The sequence below is a fragment of the Capra hircus genome, chromosome 2 (genome assembly GCF_001704415.2).
Source record: "Capra hircus breed San Clemente chromosome 2, ASM170441v1, whole genome shotgun sequence".
Lineage (NCBI taxonomy): Eukaryota > Metazoa > Chordata > Mammalia > Artiodactyla > Bovidae > Capra > Capra hircus.
Window position 1 is genome coordinate 24698114 of NC_030809.1, and position 15472 is coordinate 24713585.

The 15472-nt window shown below is 37.1% G+C and overlaps 1 protein-coding gene across 1 annotated transcript in view; it reads right to left on the reverse strand.

The window, feature by feature from the left end:
• Window positions 282–15472, reverse strand: part of ACSL3 (acyl-CoA synthetase long-chain family member 3) — a 70168-nt gene continuing 54977 nt past the window's right edge. The window contains exons 9-15 of the mRNA XM_018058912.1: window positions 15226–15365; window positions 13046–13218; window positions 11041–11115; window positions 9807–9998; window positions 8118–8232; window positions 6579–6736; window positions 282–2358 (exon numbers count right to left, since the gene is read on the reverse strand). Of these exons, the coding sequence (XP_017914401.1) occupies window positions 2201–2358; window positions 6579–6736; window positions 8118–8232; window positions 9807–9998; window positions 11041–11115; window positions 13046–13218; window positions 15226–15365 (1011 nt within the window). The 3' untranslated portion in view covers window positions 282–2200. The remainder of the gene's footprint in view (window positions 2359–6578; window positions 6737–8117; window positions 8233–9806; window positions 9999–11040; window positions 11116–13045; window positions 13219–15225; window positions 15366–15472) is intronic.

The window sequence follows — 15472 nt, forward strand, 5'->3', positions numbered from 1 at the left end:
TCCATCAAGTCGGTCATGCCATCCAGCCATCTCATCCGTAGCCCACCCCCCCTTTTTTTTTCAAATCAACCAACTTTTTATTCTTGAGAGGATAATATTAAAACATACCAGTTTCCAAGTCACTAGAGATGGTTTGGATTAAAGTAACTGGAAAGGGGATGCTACTTAATCTCATTTCTTCCGTGTCATCTGACACCTGGTATGTGATATTTTAGGAATGACAGGAACCATAAAAAGTGAGAAAAATAGGACTATGTACAGATTAAGCCAGCATTATTACATGTTTCTGAAAAATAACTTTTATTCTGAATCAGTGATAAGCTACATATTCATCTGCCACTATTTCAAGTCACAATTATATTGACATCTCTCCTTTGAAACACTGAACCGTTTTTTCTACTTTCCAAACATCATTTGAAAGCAAATAATTATTCTAAAGATAAAGCATCAGAAACAAATTCTCTCCACCCAAGGTGACTTTAATTTTCAGATCACAACATTTTAGAGATACATCATTTAATTTTTCCTATTTTTACTTCTTCTTGGCAGTTTTTTCAAACTGAAAATTTAAACTATGACAAGAAAAGCATTCAAAACATAACACAAATATATACAAGAATACAAGAAAAGTTTAAAACAAAAATATTGCATTACAGTATCTCCAAATATGATGTGCTCTTGAAATGACCAAAAACCACAGGGTGCAGGCCTGCAACTCTCTCATATCCTATACAGATCTATGTTCATATCTCTTCATATATATGTATTTTTATTTTGCCTCTTGGTGCCTAAAGTAACTGAGACTCAAAAAGATACCTAATATGACATGTAAAACAGGGTACCTGTGATTTTTTTACATCCTAATCTGAACACATCTTAATTGGTACAATATTACTCTTAATAATAGGCAAGTGATACATATGAAATGACATACTATAATACAATGTTTTCAGAATCATAAACAATTTCCACAATGACATGAAAAATCTGCAAATTAACTCACCTCATTATAAAGTGAAATTCTCATGTATCATAGTAAGAATGCTACTATTAGAAGCATTCTAAATTATTTCATTTTCTAGTGTAGAAAGGTTATGGTAGAAAAAATAAGGTGCATTTTTAATAAGCTACCAACAGCCTGACACGTATACACTCAGTGCAAACTATCCAAGAAAATAATCCTTATTTTAATATGAGATGTTTCACTACACAGCTCGACTAAAGGTAAAATGAGAAATAGCTTTCCAGCACTAATATGGCATAATCACAGACAATTCAATGTGTGTGTGTATATATATGCAGTCAGTGAAAATAAAGAATAACATTCCATCCTTTGATTTATTGTTTTTAAATTCTACCTTACCTTTTAGAATTGGGAACAATTCTAAAAATTTTAGATATTTTCCTAGTTTCCATAGCTAACTAGAAGACTAGATATTTTGATGGTCAGCTACTAGAAATTAATGATCCACTGGTGATTCCCTTGCTGTGTTTCCTTCTTTACTATGAAACCGTAACCCTCTATTGCTATTTTGTTTCATGCAGCACCAACCCAACTTCATTTTCCCCTAAGAAAAATAAATATATAAAGAAGACACTGTGAGGCATATATTCACAAGGTCTCACCTTCTTAAAACATAAGTATGGGTATATTTATTTCTCTCAAATGCATACAAGACAATAATTACACAGCAACAAATCTTTAGTTCAACAATGATTTGATTCATAAGCATTTGAATGAAATTTACATAATTTCACATCCATACCCTTGCATTTTAAATACTGTAAGTAAAAAAGCCCCCCAAATAACCAATTCTTATATTTCCTATTTAGTCCTCTATACATCCAAACTTTAAAAAGTTACAAACTGAACATTATACAGAACATATAAATCATGTTTAAAAACTTGAGGTTTTAAAATCACTGCTCCCCAATATGATTCATAAAAGTCCTCATGCTGACAAGTGCAGTCCTAGGTGGTAAAGTAAACTGGAGGAGGGGAAGAAAGAAGAGACAGACACAAGTTTGCTGTCTTAATATTTTACTAATCCTGTCAGTTAAAAATGGTGATGTCATGAGAAATAACAGTTTAGGTTTAATATGAGGAATGGACTCTGCCTCACAGTTTGAGACATGCATTTCAAGTATTTTCCTATTTGATCTGAGCTCCCTGCAGCAAACTGATGCTGAAAGAGAATAACTATTTTCTTCCATACATTCTCTCAATGTCCGCCTGGTAATGTGTTTTAAGCTCTTTGCGTTTCAGCTTGAAGGCATCTGTCACCAGACCAGTTTCAGGGGTCCACGGTTCAGGGCTCAAACGAATTTTTACTGGAATTTCAAACTTTTCCAGACTTGCTGAGATTGTGGAAAAAAGAAATTAAAAAGTGAACACAGAGTCATGAAAAATATACAATTAAAATTCTTAGCAAATAGTTTTAACTTCCTCAGTCTCCACACACCCATCAAAATGTAAAACCTACAGCTAATAAATCTCACTTCTAAGCAATTTATACCTCAGAAATACTAGAAGCAAAACATAGATACATACGTAAGAATTATAATAGCAAAAAACTGTTTAGAAAATCTACATGTCCATCAACAGAATGAGTTGGATAAATTATGATATAGGCATAAAATGTACACAATTCATTCATTAAAAATGTTAGATCTATTGGTATGGGTATATAAAGATACTTGCCATATACTGTTAGGTTTAAAAAAAATGATTTTGCTTTGTGTTTGAACCCTACATAAACTTACATGCAACTAGATGTGTAGGACGAGGATACAGACAAAATAAACCATATGCCTCGAGGGACTAGTATCCAGGATTAAAAAAAAAGGAAGTGTCACGTTTGATCTTATACCTATTTGTTTTCTTTGAATTTATTTTTAAAAAATCACTTTAGAGGGCTTCCCTGGTGGCTCAGTGGTAAAGAATCCACCTGCCAATGCAAGAGACATAGGTTCAACTTCTGATCTGGGAAGATTCCGTATGTCTCAGAGCAACTATACCCATGCGCTTCATCTATTGGGCCACTGTTCTAGAGCCCGGGAGCTGCAACCACTGAAACCTGAGCACCCTAGAGCCTGTGCTCCACAGCAAGAGAAGCCACGGCAAAGAGAACCTGTGTGATGAGAAGCTCACATGCTGGAACTAGAGTGGCCCCAGCTCTCTGCAACCAGAGAAAAAGCCCACACAGCTACAAAGACCCAGCACAGCCAAAAATAAAATAAATCATTTTCTAAAAATCACTTTAAAAACTAAGAAATAATCAAGTTAAAACAGAAATCTAGTGACTGAGCCAGGACAGTCGCCGTGAGCTCTGAGGAACAATGTGTGCTCCCTACTGTGTTTCTCACACACCGCTCGATACCAAGGAGATCTGCAAGAGGCGAAGGATTAGGGTGGTGGGCGAATGAGATCTGAAGCAGCACATTTCCTTATTAAGGCTGATTTACTTTTCAGCACTTGTTTCACAAATATTTACCAGCAAAAATTATTGTGTAAAATGCTTTAGTAAACATTGTTTTAAAATACAAAAATGAATAGTTTCTGCTCTCAACTGGTATACTATTGGGAAAAGGGTAAACACTTAGCCATAATAATACATATATTTTTAAAGAATTGAATTCAAGATATAAGTGCCTTGGGAACAAAAATGATATATTAACTTAAATAACAAAGTTTTATTCTTCAAAGATTACAAGTATTTCAGGAGTGGTTTCTCACTGGAAAAGCCACCATGAGAAAAAGCAGTACGGTAGGGACCAAGCATTAAGGGACATGAGTCTGACAACACTGAGATGCGCGGAGACTTGCACACAAGCCCTGGAAGCCCACGCTCAGCTATAAACAGTCAGCACTGCACTCAGTGATTGGACTCAAAACGATGCTAGCAACAGCGATATACCCTACACCAGGTTTTAGAAAAATGAACACAGCAACAATCACGTGACAGGCTGGGGAAATGGGGACTCTAACAAAAACTATGAGTATTCCTTCCTTATTTTGCTGTGAATATGTTTGTATATATGGTAAGCAAATACTTTTGTTTTCTTCCCCCAGTTCTCTTGTCATAATATACTAATAAGTTGACTTTATATCACAGTATTTAAGTTACAGGATATCAAAGTAGCAGAGTTAAAAAATCACTCAGGGGTGTGCAAACACTTCTGGAGAAAAGGTTCATGTATTTTCAGTTGCACACAAGATAACTGTTTAATGTTAGGTGACAGTCTGACTTTGTTACTGTCTTTACTTGAAACTTAAACTATGGTTTAAGGAAATGTATGTGGGTGCCAAGCTGACAATAGGAGGACTGTGGTGGTTTTATGCATCATCTGGACTAGGCTGGAGTTCCCAGTTATTCAGTTTGAAAGTGGTTTTATAGATATGGCTAAGTCAGTTCAAAGATCTTGAGAGCTGAGCTGAGGCCCCCCCTCAAAAAAGAAGCAATGCTGCCTATGGACAAGGGCTTTGATCCCTGCCTAAGAGCTCCAGTTCACTTTTTCAACAGCCTATCCTATACATTGCCAATTCTGTCCAGCCAGCCCCAGTGAAAAGGCACACCAATTGCCTGCCTTAAAAGTTTCCATTAAAAAAAAAAAAAAAAGTTTCCATAGTTAAATATATTCAACCTACTGATTCTTTTTCTCTGGTGTGAATCAAATATAGACTTGGCTTAAAAATGAAGTTGGATCCCTTCTTCACATCATATATAAAAATGGATTAAGGACCCAAATATACGGACAAAAACTACAAAACTCTTAGAAGAAAATATTTACTTGTAACTTAGATTAGGCAGTGGCTTCTCAAAAGTGAAGTACAAGCAACCAAAGGGAAAAAGGAAACTGTTCCTTATAAAAATTAAAATTGTTGTACTTCAAAGGATACCATTAAGAAAGTAAAAACACAACCCAAACAATGGTAGAAAATACTTACAAATCACATATCTGATAAAGGATTTGCATCTAAAATATATAAAGACCCATATAGTGACAGATTTTATTTTCCTGGGCTCCAAAATCTCTGCAGATGGTGACTGCAGCCATGAAATTCAAAGACGCTTACCCTTTAGATGGAAAGCTATGACAGACCTAGACAGTATATTAAAGAGCAGAGCCACCACTTTGCTGATAAGGGTCCATGTGTAGTCAAAGCTACAGTTTTACCAGTAGTCATGTACAGATGTGAGAGATAGATCATAAAGGAGGAATGCCAAAGAAGTGATGCCTTCGAATTGTGCTGCAGAAACTTGAGAGTCCCTTGGACAGCAAGGAGATCAAACCAGTCAATCCTAAAGGAAATCAACCCTGAGTATTCATAGGAAAGACTATGCTAAAGTTGAAGTTCCAATACTTTGGCCAATAAAAGGAAAAGAAGTGTTGATACACGCTACGACAAAAATATAGAGATGAACATTACATGCTAAGTGAAAGAAACCAGTCATAAAAACCCATATACCACATGGTTCGACTTGTGCAAAAACTCTAGAACAGGCAAATCCAGAGCAACAGAAAGATCAGTGGCTCCCAAGGACTGAGGTCTGAGGTATGATGAGGAGTGCCTGCTGATGGACACAATATTTCTTTTTTGAGGTGATGACAATGAGGTGATAACAATCTGAAACTGATATGGCAATGTGTACAATTCTGCCATCATACTAAAAAACTACTGTATACTAAATGGTTGAGTTGTTTGGTGTGTAAACTATGTCTGTTTATAAAATTTATTTTTTAAAAATATATATTAAGTATATAAATTTTTAAATTATGCTTAATTGTTTCAGTAGTCCACCTTACAGAGAAACAATATAGGTTTCTAACTTTAATTAGAAACCTAAACTTCAGCATCAGTGCAAGGATTTTGAGTTACCTAGAAAAGCTGGAAACTATATTCAGGCTGACATGCTACAAAACATAATTACTGCTGAAATAAAGGGTCAGAATAACTTCATCTGATTAAATGAGATCTACATTTTTCATTATCTTGAATGACATATCTAAGGAGAATAAAAATGCACACTTATATTTTACTTAACGCTGATGACTCAGACAGCATAGCTGTTTTTATTAAACCAAGAATATAAAACTATGTCTCTCTGTGCCCCCTGCACAATACACACACACACACACACACACACACACACACACACACACACACACACACACACACACACAGGGGTAGAGGATACGTGAGTACAGCCAACCACCACCACACTAACAGCATAGAGTCTTGGATGGTTCACTGTGGGCTGGGGTGTCTGGGAAGCCCAGCAGGGCCTTGCAAACAGCAGAGCAGAGTGGAGAAAGGGCCAACCCGGAAAACAGAAGCCGAGAGAAGAGAGCATTCTGATACGTGTACATCAGTGGTGGGCGTGGTGCCCTTGTGTGTCCCCAGAGTAGCCTGAATGGGGGTGACAAGCATGTTCTTCTCCCGACTAATGGTAGGAAAATATGATTGGTTTCTGAGCAGGAAATGTAACCTAAGCCCTTGTAACAAAAACAGAATAAACAAGTTTAAATATTCTCTTCCCATCTCGTTCCCAGAACCAGTTAACACTCTCACTCACCTGAAATAGCAGCTTCAGAAAGCACTTTAAGTACCTCGTTTTCCATTTCACTACTGTTACACAGCTCCTCCCAAGTCCCATTAAGTCCTTTCTTTCGCGCTAATTCTGTTAGTTCCTTTTGATTTGGCACAACAAATCCAATGACGTAAGAATGATAACTGAAATATATAAAGGATAACTTAGTTAGGGCACTAAATGGCATATACCATGTTAACTGTGGTTACTGATTACACTCAAATTTAGTAGCCAACTCTCTACCATTTTAGAGAATACACATAAGGCATATTTGCCACACTTATTTCATGCAACAGCCAATTTTACTGTCTGATTCATAACACGTTCTGATGCTCTGGCAGAATTCATTGCTAAATAAACCTTAATCTGACATTTCATGATGAATTTCAGCTATGTATATAATAACTATTATGAATCATACTTTTAACAGAAATTAGAAAATTTATCTTTAAAAATTCACATCAATAGACTAAACAAAAATAAAAGCTAATGAAAGTAAGAAGCTGTTTTTAAAAAATTATGGCAACAAGTCAAACTAATGTGATTATATATATTTATTCTTTTGTTATCACGAGAATTTGTATTCTAGAGGAACTCTAAGCACACCCACAGAAACCAGTCACCTGAAGAAATGACAGCATCATCAGAAAAAAGACAGTTCTGGTTAATATCACACCAGAAAATCCAGAACTGTTAGCATCACTAAAGAAAACACTTCATAACTAACAGAGGGCACAATAATTTATAGATCGATATGATAAATCTCTAAAGTGGGCTGTACCTCAAAGTCTATTTCTAAACTGGTTCTTCTAATATCAGATTTTATTTTTTCATAATAAGTATTATGTTAACTGCAGCAGTAAGTCTTCTAGGCTGGCCACAAAACACTCAATCACTACCACTGGGGAATGATTGCCACATACAGTAGTGTTATGGAAAAATGTGAACAGTGTGTCAATCTGAAATTCCAACACATTTCCCAAGAGTGCATTCCTGGGATTTTAACTTTAAACTCTCCTTCCCAGCTGCCTCTAAATCATCATGGCCGAGAGACGCTACGTGTGAAGCCACAGCTTAACCTAGCTTAAAGGGGAAAGGAAGCCCTCCTTTGGGGCTCCTGGGGCCCCAGGCAGGCTCGAATTGAGAAAGGGTAGTAAGAACTGCGCAGAGCACTGTTGGCCAACCAATTTCCTTCTTTACTCCCCTCTCCTCTAGACTGGTTGTGGGAAGCCTCCTTGTGTAGAAGGACAAGTAGCTCAGAGAACCAAAGCAGCGGGAAGGAGGGTTATTTCCTTCACCTTCCTATCACATGGGACTCTGCACCGAGATGTAAAACAGAAATCAGACAGAGGATGATGGAGAGGAGCCTCACAAGGCAAGAATCAGCCAGTGGCTGTAATGAGAAGAGGAAAACACATGAGAAGGAAGAGGTCTTGCGGTAATTATACAAAGAAGGCCAGCAGAGAAAGGAAGGGCCGACAGCATTACCAAATGTTTTAAGCAGCATAAATCCTATGCTCTTACCTGTTTGCATATGCACAAATGTTGTCTATTAGTGGGAGATTCTTCAAAGCAGCCTCCACCTTCCCAAGAGAAACATATTCTCCTGCCTGTAGTTTTACAAGGTCCTTCTTACGATCTGTGCAAAAACAGGGCCAGGAGCGGGGGCACATTGGAGGATAGTATTAACACACCTTTAATACATACAAATATTGACCATTCTCCACAAATACTGGCCATCCCCTAAGTAATTTGCGATCAGTTAAGTTCCTTATAAGAGTTATGCTGAAATTTAAAACACAAATAAAATGAGGCCTTTATTTCTGTACCACTGAATACATTTCTTTTAAAAACTTAGCTTCTTAAGGGACCCCATCCTCAGGGCTTCAGGTATGTTCTGCTCGACAGATTATGTCCCCGGGACACATTAATACCAGAAAGATCAAGAATATATACCCAAGTGCCATGTGAAAGCTCACAGTCTATCGAAAGAGAAGCAGGATGAAAAACCATATTACTTCAGTACAACATGGTAGTGCTAAGTGTTCAGACTCTCCAACTTGCTGATTTTGGGAGAATTCCTACAAGTGAGGCCTGAACTGAGTCTTCAGAGAAGACTGAGCTGCAGCCAAGTGGAATGGCATTGGCAAACAACAGAGCTGTGCCAGTTCGCACTACTGTAGCACAAAGGCAATGGGGGCACATGGTGAGCGGGGCCACCCTCAATTGAGCCTCTGGGAGCCACTCAAAGGTTTCCAGCAGGAAAGCAGTCAGTGAGATAGGGGTTCAGCAATCACGTGGTGGCCACGAGAGGGTGCATTCAGCAGAGACAGGCATTGCAACAGTAAGGAATTTCTTGCAACAGGGTGGCAAAAGGTGCAGACCTGACCTACCATCACAGGAACAGGGAGAGATGAACAGGACGATCTTGAGGCATATTTTATAAGGTAAAGCAGTGGGATATGGATTAACTATGGAGAGCTGGCTGCAGAGGCTTTCACCTCCTGCCAGTGTCTAGATGTCATGACTAGGATAGAAGTGCCATTAACTGAGACAAAGAACCCAAGAGGAGAAGCAGGGGAATGTATTTTTCACCTGTCAGTCCTGGTACTGAGCTGCCAGGCATTCCTTAGCTCTCAATGGCAAGGAAAGGAAATGCTTCAGACAGGCAAGAGTCTTGCCCAATAACCTCTACATACACAAAAATGATAGCTTCCCAGGGAAGCTCAGCTGGTAAAGAATCCGTCTGCAATGCAGGAGACCCCAGCTGATTCCTAAGTTGAGAAGATCCCCCAGAGGAGGGCATGGCAATCCACTCCAGTATTCTTGCCTGGAGAATCCCCATGGACAGAGGAGCCTGGCGGGCTACAGTCCATGGGGTCGCAAAGAGTTGGACATGACTGAGCGACTAAGCACAGCACACAAAAATGAATACTCCCTACTAAGAATTGGACTCTTTAAGGGTTATCTAGTAGTAATTAAAAATACCACTTCTGAATAGACCCTAAGGCCTCTTAGCATATCAAGCCTTATAAATTCCATACAGTCCCTCTTGTGCATTTTTACATTCCAGGGCTGATACAGAGACCATACCAACATTACAGGAAGATGAATTCTTATACTATTAAACAACTTCTCTAAATATGCAATCTCTTTTTTGAAAAGACACTACAGGAACATCTACTTAAAGAAAAACAGTATCAGCTGGCTCACCAATGATCTTCAAACAACCATCAGGGTCAAACTCCCCAATGTCTCCAGTACAGAGCCACCTCTGTCCATTTTCATCTTCAAAAAAATCAGCTTTTGTTTTTGCTTCGTTTTTGTAGTACCCCATTGTCACATTTTGGCCACCAATAAGAATCTCACCCCTGGGATGTGGTTTATCGGTATTGAAGTATCCACCTAGTAAACAGAATGATTTAGAGTTAATTGAATAGTTCTATCCCTCACGCATCAGGTGAGTATTTGAAACTGCTAGTTTCCAAATAGGCTCATCTGATTTTGATCCAATTAGGGTTTTGCAAAGTAAGGCAGACACTATGAACAAAATTCATTATTAAATCTAGCTACAAATTTTCAGTTGCTTAACCATAAGCACTTCTGCTTTCAAACTACTATTCCAAGAAAAAAAAATAAACTCAAAACCCCAACAACTAGTGTATAAAACAGTTACATATGTACTGTGCAGGTCAGTTCCTTTAAGGATTCTGTAGAGACGCTTAAATATCATACTAATTGATAAAAGTGTTAAATTGTGCATTTTGAGAATCAATCTCAGTATAAAGTCAAACTAGCATATATTTAGAGGATTTATTCCTTACAGATAACTTCAGAATGGTTCCAAGTTTATGAAACATTTTCACTAGTTTTGCTAAAAGACAGCTGAAAAGTGACACCCAAGGCTTAGAATCTCTCTGTATAAAAGAAAAGTGCATCCAAACAAACCAGAAATAATATGCACATGTTCACAGAAGCAAATATTTTAAAAATGACTAGTATTTAAACGGAATGAGCAAGAGATTTTTATGTAATTATAGTAAAAATTTCCTTCTGATAATTTTGGGTTGAAGCCCTCAGAGAAGAGAAAGAAAAAAGAAAAGAATAGGTTAAAATCTTCCGTTTCATAGAATGAATTTTACGATTTTGTTTCTATAAAATATGATCATTTGCAATTTATGGGCATTATTCATTTAATACATCTTCAAATTTCCCCCATAATTCTTATTTGCATTTATGTAATAATAAAACAAGCAAAAAAACAATTCTTCAAAATCATCTCTGAAGCAAAATAAATTCACTCACAGCTCTAGATAAAAATATTTCTATTTATAAAAAACAAAAGTAAGCACTTATGGGTGATTTTATATTCTAAAATAAGGAAGAAAATGAAGTACAGTTCTAATACTATACAAATTAATGCTCTGTGGTTAAAACAGGTTATTACCTTCCTCCCAGTTCTTTAATTTGATTTCACAGCAAACTAATGGTGCTCCCACTCTGCCAGTATTGTAGTCCCACACTAAGACGTAAATGAAAAAAGGTATTTGATTATGGTAGTTAACAAATTGCTTCATTTTTTTTTAATTACAAAGATTTACCCCAAAGCTTAGACATCCCCAGAGAACCTTTACAAGCGGAAGCAGCACACTGGTGAACCAGGCTGTGTAGCCCACACTGAGGTGGTTCATTTCTTTAACTGAAGTGGTTATAAATAAGACACTTTACAGAAGAGTCAGAATCTCCAAGAACCGTGGGTCCACATTTCCAGCACAGCAACAACTATAGCCCCTAACAGACAGGACAGGCCTGCTCCAGTTTCCCCAGATTCCATACCATCACATTTTCTTACACCCACTAAGTAGCTGCTTGGTTCATGATTCTGCCTTCCCTGTTTTTAAGGATGAAGGAGCACAATGGTTTACAGCTATTCCACTTTCTTACTCGACTTAACACAGCTTTGCAGGACAAATAACCTCGCCAGTCTTCAAAGTGAGACCTCTGAAGCTCCCCTCACATCAGCTTATGCTACCATACCCTATTTAAACTCATACAGTAAGAGTTCAGAGGCCAGGCTGGAGGTTCAGACTGTTCACTTTCAAAGATCTGGGGCAAGACTTCACCACTATTATGAATTACTACTGCATTAGGTTTCAAGGACCATTCAAATATCAGAAATAAAAGTTTGATACATGATACTTTACAGATTTATTTACAACATAAACCATCACTACTTAATCGCACAACCAATGGAAAACTTAAAAATCAAAGTAAGGCTCCTTAGGAACTGATCGTGCATGTTTTTAAGAATGCTTGTGTATATTCTATGAAACAAGACTTACAAGCAGCTTCCAAAAATATGAAAATGATAAAGAACACAACGGAAAACTGGAAAATATGGAAGTAGTGCAGGATAAGCCTGGCATAAGAATGGTACAAAAAATCACTTAGGGCAAAGAAAGGAAAATGAATAAGGTTTAGTGTCTACAAATATCTAGAGAAAACAAAGAAGAAGCATAATTTTTTCTTGGACTGGAGAACAAAGTAACTTTCCTCTATAAAAGGGCACATGGGGCACTAGACAGTCACCTGGGAACCACTTGGGTAATGGACCAGTCATCTAAACTTGTTGCCATGATAAATTTCTGGGAATTAGATTCTCCAGACCAAAATTAGATTCTCTAGTTTCTCATTGCACTTATTTTAACACAGACCACTCACCTCAATAAACATTTCTGAATTTGACCCTTAATAAACCTAAACAACTAAACAAACACACTAATTTTTCTACATAAAAAGAAATTTAATAACTGATATAAGATCATATATGTGTACAATATAGCTAATGTTTGTTACTAAACCTTTTTTTCTAGAATGCTGCTGCTGCTAAGTGTTTAGTAGTTTTTAATACTACCTATCATAGTTTAACAAGAAAAATTCCTCTAGATGAACTAGTGACATTTAGATATACCTCAAGGAGATCCAACCAGTCCATTCTGAAGGAGATCAGCCCTGGGTGTTCTTTGGAAGAAATGATGCTGAAGCTGAAACTCCAGTACTTTGGCCACCTCATGAGAAGAGTTGACTCATTGGAAAAGACTCTGATGCTGGGAGGGACTGGGAGCAGGAGGAGAAGGGGACGACAGAGGATGAGATGGCTGGATGGTGTCACCGACTCAATGGATGTGAGTCTGAGTGAACTCCGGGAGTTGGTGATGAACAGGGAGGCCTGGCATGCTGCGATTCATGGGGTCACAAAGAGTTGGACACGACTGAGTGACTGAACTGAACTGAATACATTCTGAAAACTGATTTCAACAATCACAGTACTTGGGATTTACAGAAATATTTTAACTGATTTTCTATATACTTGCAAAAAGCAACGCATACCAAAAGGGCCAGGAGTTGTACCCCAGCCTCTGTTGTAGACACCACTCTGCAGCAACACTAACCTTCTGTAATTGTTCCAGCCCCACAAGATTCAGTGAGTCCATACCCCTGACCAACAGGACAGCAAAAACAGATGTTCATGAATCGCTGTGTGGTTGCAGAAAGTGGAGCACCTCCACACAACAGAAGTCGAATATTTCCACCTAGCAAGCCTCGAACTTTCCGGAAAATAAAGCTAAAAAAAAAAATCCAATCACAGAATTTTAAAGCTGAATGGGATTTTCCAAATCATTTAGACTAATCTCCCAATTTTGATATATAGGAACACCTCGAAGATAATTTAGGGTTCCGTTCCAGGCCATAGCAATAGAGAGACTACAACAATAAAGCAAGTCACTTCAATTTTTGGTATCTTGGTACATACAAAAATTATGTTTATACTATACTGTGGTTTATTAAGAGCGTAACAGTATTATGTATAAACAGCAACGCATACCTTAATTAAGAAAATACTTTATTCCTAGCAAATGCTAACCATCTGACAATAGAGGGTTGCCACAAACCTTCCATTTGTTTAAAAAGAAAACCACAGTTACTTGTGAAATACAATAAAGCAAAATTGAAACTGAAGTCGCTCAGTCGTGTCCGACTCTTTGCGACCCCATGGACTGTAGCCCACCAGGCTCCTCCCTCCATGGGATTCTCCAGGCAAGAGTACTGGAGTGGGTTGCCATTTCCTTCTCCAGGGGATCTTCCCGACCCAGGGATCAAACCTGGGTCTCCTGAATTCCAGGCAGACGCTTTAACCTCTGAGCCACCAGGGAATGAGATGTTGAGATCAAGTGACTTATCCAAAGCCACAAAGCCAATTTAAGAGATTCTCTTGACCCACTATTTAAATCTAAATGTCTATCCAACTAAGTTTACTCGACCAAGAAAATGTGATTTTCTCTTAAGAACTGTAAGAAATGTTAGAATTCAAAATTGCCAGGTTTAATTTTGTATAGTAACAGAAATTCTTCGTTTATGGCCAGAATAATTAGTTTTATATCATTATATAATACATATTAATACTGAATAACTTTACTATATCTTCATGAAGTTTATTATTAAAAGCAAATTATTTTTTTCCTTTAGCTTATTTCATTAGAAATGTATACGTATCTGTAAATAGCCATTTAGCTCTTTAGAATTTCACTAATTCAAAGTATCTGATAAATTTAAAAAGGAAACAACTCAAATATCTAATTGAAATGCTTCTGAAAATACACTAAAGACTGCTTACTACCTTGATGAAAAGAGGGGAAGGGTTTTGTCTGTATTTTAATAACTTTGAAAAAGGCAAAGACCAAAAGGCAACCATTTAAAATATAAGTGTGTATATAAATATATCTAACATACATGTGTGTGTATATATAGTAGTGTTAGTCACTTAGTCATGTCTGACTCTTTGCAACCCCATGAACTGTGGCCTGCCAGGCTCCTCGGTCCATGGGATTCTCCAGGCAAGAGTACTGGAGTGGATTGCCATTTCCTTCTCCAGAGGATCTCCCTGACCCAGGGATTGAACCCAGGTCTCCTGCATTGCAGGAAGATTCTTTACCATCTGAGCTACAGGAAAGTATATAAATACATATATGTGTATATATAAACATATGTGCACATATAAATACATATTATATGTGTGTATAAATACATGTGTGTATTATATATACATATATGTGTATATATTAATATATATATAATAGGTTTACAAAGCAGTTATGTATTTCACTGGAGAGATTAGTAAAAGGCCGGAAAAAAATCATAAAGCTTTAAATGTGACACATTTGAAAACTATATTAATATCCCCATAAAAGTAATTTGAATGTCATACTGTTACTTTCTAATTTCTCAAATACTTTACAGTTAAATATACTTATTCTATTAGTGCCATGGGGGAAGGGGTGGAATAGGTCACAAAACGTTTAATATCTGGTTGCCATTTTCTATTCATATCGAAATAAATTTAAAAGCAAAGAGAAACTACTTCTCAAAATAATTAAACTCATGTAAGTGGCCACCAAAGATATAAACACACTATTAGTACAATAAAATTTTTGGTGATAATATTTTTCAAATAACATTGAAAGCTTCTTTAATTGCTCATGTTCTCATGCAAGATGGAATTTTTAGAGACCCTTAAGATAATTAATGTGAACAAATGATCAAATTATGAAGGAGAAGGAGAGCCTTTACGCACCTATCACACAGCGGAGTACTGTGCCCTTTTGAAATCTGTTCCATTTTGTAATTATAGGCCAGAATAAACAGATTGCGTTGAAAACTGCTCATTTCATTCACTTTATTCATGACATTTTTGTAGATTCGATCCATGATTTCCTAAAAATATACAAATGACTTAATACAGTCAACAAGGCTCTCGGCTATCTTATTTAAAAGCTTAACATCAGATTACTATTTCCATTAATAGAGACATTTTAAAAGAG